The 4,226-nt window shown below is 32.8% G+C and overlaps 1 protein-coding gene across 1 annotated transcript; it reads left to right on the top strand.

The window, feature by feature from the left end:
- The first annotated feature begins 1,205 nt into the window (after positions 1 to 1,205).
- Positions 1,206 to 3,788, top strand: LOC140960895 (pirin-like protein). Its single transcript, XM_073419212.1, has 7 exons — positions 1,206 to 1,520; positions 1,772 to 1,821; positions 2,161 to 2,199; positions 2,294 to 2,323; positions 2,411 to 2,472; positions 2,586 to 2,689; positions 3,169 to 3,788. The coding sequence occupies exons 1-7, from the start codon at positions 1,300 to 1,302 to the stop codon at positions 3,650 to 3,652; spliced, it is 990 nt and encodes a 329-aa protein (XP_073275313.1). The 5' UTR covers positions 1,206 to 1,299; the 3' UTR covers positions 3,653 to 3,788.
- The last annotated feature ends 438 nt before the right edge of the window (positions 3,789 to 4,226 follow it).

Raw genomic sequence — 4,226 nt, 5'->3', positions numbered from 1 at the left:
GAATGATACAAATTTTCAGCAAAAGTTTACATATTTAAATAGAAATGGAATAATTAATGTGAAAGCTATATCATTCTGACATCATGATGATATCATCATTTGACTGTTCCAATGTTCGCGATGGAATTTTCTTGTTTGGACTTCTAGTTTTGTTACTGCTGATACGATTAAAAAAGTGGTCAAATAAATGATATTTTATTTTTCCACATATATAATTATTGAAATTTAAGAAAATAATTTATAATATCGTTCAAAAATTTTTAATGGAATAATTTATATTGATAATTATCAAAATAAAAAGACAAAAACTTGTGTGAGAAGATTTTACGGATCGTATTTTATGAGACAAATCTCTTATTTTGGTCATCCATGAAAAATATTACTTTTTATGCTTAGAGTATTACTTTTTATTGTGAATATCGGCAGGATTGACCTATCTCACAGATAAAGATTCGTGAGACCGTCTCACAAAAGACCCACTCAAATAAAAATATAGTTAATAAATATAAATTTTTTAATACTATGGAAAATATATATATTTGCATAAAACATGTCAAAACTTTAGTTTAATTAAACTTACGTTAATAAATTCGATATAGTAAATCCCTGGAATATAAAAAAAAAGAACATGTCAAAACTTTAGTTTAATTAACTATATTTTTATTTGAGTAGGTCTCTTGTAAGACGGTCTCACGGATCTTTATCTGTGAGACGGGTCAACCCAATTGATATTCACAATAAAAAGTAATACTCTTAGCATAAAAATTAATATTTTTTCATAGATGACCCAAATAAGATATCCGTCTCACAAAATACGACCCGTGAGACCGTCTCACACAAGTTTTTGTCAAAAAAAAAAAATAGCACTCACAAATAAGAAAAACTTGACGGGGCCATAAACAAAGTTGGTTGAAAAACTTTATATATAATGATATTATATATTTTCATTCGAATATAAATTGTAATTTTAAGTATATTAAATTCATGTATAAAAAGGAACTATTGTAGAATAAAATTTATATATTCAAAATTTTATTTTTATCATATCTTTATCTTCATAAAAAATATGGAGAAAAGGTTGGTATATATTGAAAATTAAAATTAATTAGTTTATTCCTTTTGTCTTTTTTTTTTTGGAAAATAAAAATATAAGTATAGATGGGGGCATGATTGACTCCTAGTTTGCGTACACAACTAAAAATCAATACCCGACACGCCATACAAAATCTCTCCATATATAGATATCACGCTTCCCTTTTCAGCGAAAGCCACAAAACACGAGTAAGGAGAGGTTTTTGTATGATTTCTTTATATAAACTTCTGCAGGTGAATCTTAAGAAGCCCACAATTCCCAGAATCAGCAATATACAAAGAAAAACAATATCTTGTTCTTCGAGAAAAATCATGTCCTCTTCGGAAGAAAACTTGGGATTTTTGCAGCCGAGATTGGTTTCCATGAAATTGTTGGCTAAGTCACAGAGTGAAGGTGACGGCGCTGTAGCTAAAAGAAGCATTGGAAGGTATTAGTGTTCCATTTATTGATGTATTTCTTGTTTTGTATGTAAATTTTGTCTGATGGGCATTCATTTTATTTTTTTTTATTGAATTTTGGTGGTTTTTTTTTTTTCTGTTATTTACTAGAATTTTCTAAGTGGAAAATCCATGTTGGATTTTGTTTGATGTTATTTTCAAAATGATCTGAGATGTTATTTGGTGGGTATGTTGGGTTATCAATGGTTTAAAGATATTGGTTTGGTTTGTATAATTTCAGGCAAGAATTGAAGTCTCTGGATCCATTCCTCATGCTGGATGAATTTTCAAGTAATATTTTATGATATGCTGCTGTTTTCCTTGCTTTGACTAAGTTTATTCAATCAGTTAATTGAACCATTCAACAATCTTGATTTCATCGGCGTTTAGATTCATGGATTCAACTCGATGGTTTATCAAATCCAAGTTTGAGAATTTGAACATATTCTTTCGATTCGGATCTTCTAAAATGTAGTCATTTGAAATGTATTGATATGAACATTCTTTAGACCGATATCAATCCCACGTCAAATCCGAAATCATAGATCCAAATAGAGGTTTCGACTTCTAATTCATTTTCTTATCAGGAATCTGTTTTGTTTCCTAATTTCTGTAAATTTGATTCCACAGTTTCACCTCCTGCTGGATTTCCCGATCATCCACACCGTGGTAATTTGAAGCATTTCAACATGTCTCAGATTTTATCATTTCGAAATTGTGAATAAATAATAAATGTCAAGCTGTACGGCATTTTGCATTGCAGGTTTCGAGACCGTTACATATATGTTGCAGGAAACTTGGTTTGTCTAGACACCATATGTCGATGGTCTACTTGTTCTAAATTTGAATATCAAACTCAAAGTTGTCTTCTGCATATAGGGAGGTGTCACTCATCAAGATTTTGCTGGGCACAAGGGTACGATACATGAGGGCGATATTCAGGTGATGGATAACAAATTCTATTGTTTGCTATCTAAGAAATATTTATCAGCCCAGTAATATTTGTTTACCCTCTTCATTGTGTGTTTTAAAATTTTCTTAACGGAATCATGCAGTGGATGACAGCAGGGAGAGGCATCGTTCATTCGGAAATGCCTGCAGGGGATGGCCCAAACACTGGTCTGCAGCTGTGGATCAATCTCGCTTCCAAGAATAAAATGTAATTATCTCCTTTCTTTGGATGTACATGAAGTGAACTAAATGTATTCACACTTTGAAGTTTGATGGTTGGACATTGCATTGAGTCGGTGGTTTGAGTTAGCAGTACACTTCTTCAGTATGTTGGATTTGGTTGCATCAGTTAGTTGAGGGCAGTAGAATTACAAAAACCACACAAACAATGATCTGCATTTAATATAGCTTGGCTCGTTAAATGTTTTTTCTTTCGTTGAATCGTACTGGAAGATAATTGATATCTAGGACATATTTACAGAATTTGGCCAGTGTGCAGAGAGGTAAGAAAGAGCGGCCACACTTGGCTATCTGAGTAAAGTATGCATTCATGCATTGGCACATGTTCAGTTGTAGGAATGCAACTTGATATTGTTCTATTTTTCAGTATTAAGAGGTAAGAAATGTCCTAATGAATTAAAGAACTTGTTTACATTTTAATGACAATCCTCCTTGTTAATCTTCAAGGATTGATCCACGGTACCAAGAATTACTCGATAAAGAAATCCCAAGGGTGGAGAAAGATGGAGTTACCGTTAAAATTATTGCAGGGGAGTCAATGGGGGTCCAGTCTCTGGTATATACACAAACCCCGACAATGTTTCTCGACTTCGCCGTGAAACCAAATGCTCAATACCATCAAATTATCCCCAAGTCATGGAATGCCTTCGTCTATGTACTCAAAGGTGAAGGAGTATTTTGCACCCCAATTTCTCATCCTACATCCGCACACCATATCCTCGTCTTGGGTCCTGGTGATGGCCTTAGCGTATGGAACAAATCTTCGATACCATTGAGGCTTATTTTGGTCGGTGGGCAGCCGCTCAACGAACCGGTAGCTCAACATGGTCCTTTTGTGATGAATTCACAAGCCGAAATCGAGAAGACCATCGAAGATTATTTTTATGGGAGGAATGGTTTTGAAAAGGTGAGGTACTGGAGATCTAACTGAAAAATATTTGTGTTAGTCCATTCCTACGAGTCATAATCTTTACCAGACACAACAGTCTAGAAGATGATATATCCCACAACTATTGATTTAGTGCTAAAAATACATCATGGGGTTTGTTGCATTTATGTGATCTTTATTCTTGAAAGCAATATATTGCTTTATTTTCCTTGTATTGGTTCATGTTTTGGAAATTGATATCAATTTTAGTAAAATATATTTTTCTTCTTCAATTAAATCTTTCAGTACAAGCATATTGGCAAAACACTCATTAGTATGATTTTTTAGCGGGAAAATTATGACATGAATGAGATTGTCAAAGCGAGTTAATTTTGTTATACGTATCTTCAACACGACCTGACCTATTAAAAATATTATTTTTATGTCAAAATCATTATTTTTTATTGTAAATAAAGATTGGTTCAATTCATCACACATATAGTTTCATGAAACAATATAATTTGAGATATACCAGAGGAAAAAGCCTTTTTTTGTGACGGAAAGCCCTACATGAGTGCAGTGGGTAAACTTTTGTTGTGAGTTGGTATTAATGATGCTTTGAGTGCCTATCTCATCA

This window comes from Primulina huaijiensis, chromosome 16 (assembly GCF_012295235.1).
Source record: "Primulina huaijiensis isolate GDHJ02 chromosome 16, ASM1229523v2, whole genome shotgun sequence".
Classification (NCBI taxonomy): domain Eukaryota; kingdom Viridiplantae; phylum Streptophyta; class Magnoliopsida; order Lamiales; family Gesneriaceae; genus Primulina; species Primulina huaijiensis.
The sequence above is the reverse complement of the archived record's forward strand: the minus strand, read 5'-3'. Positions and strand labels throughout refer to the sequence as shown.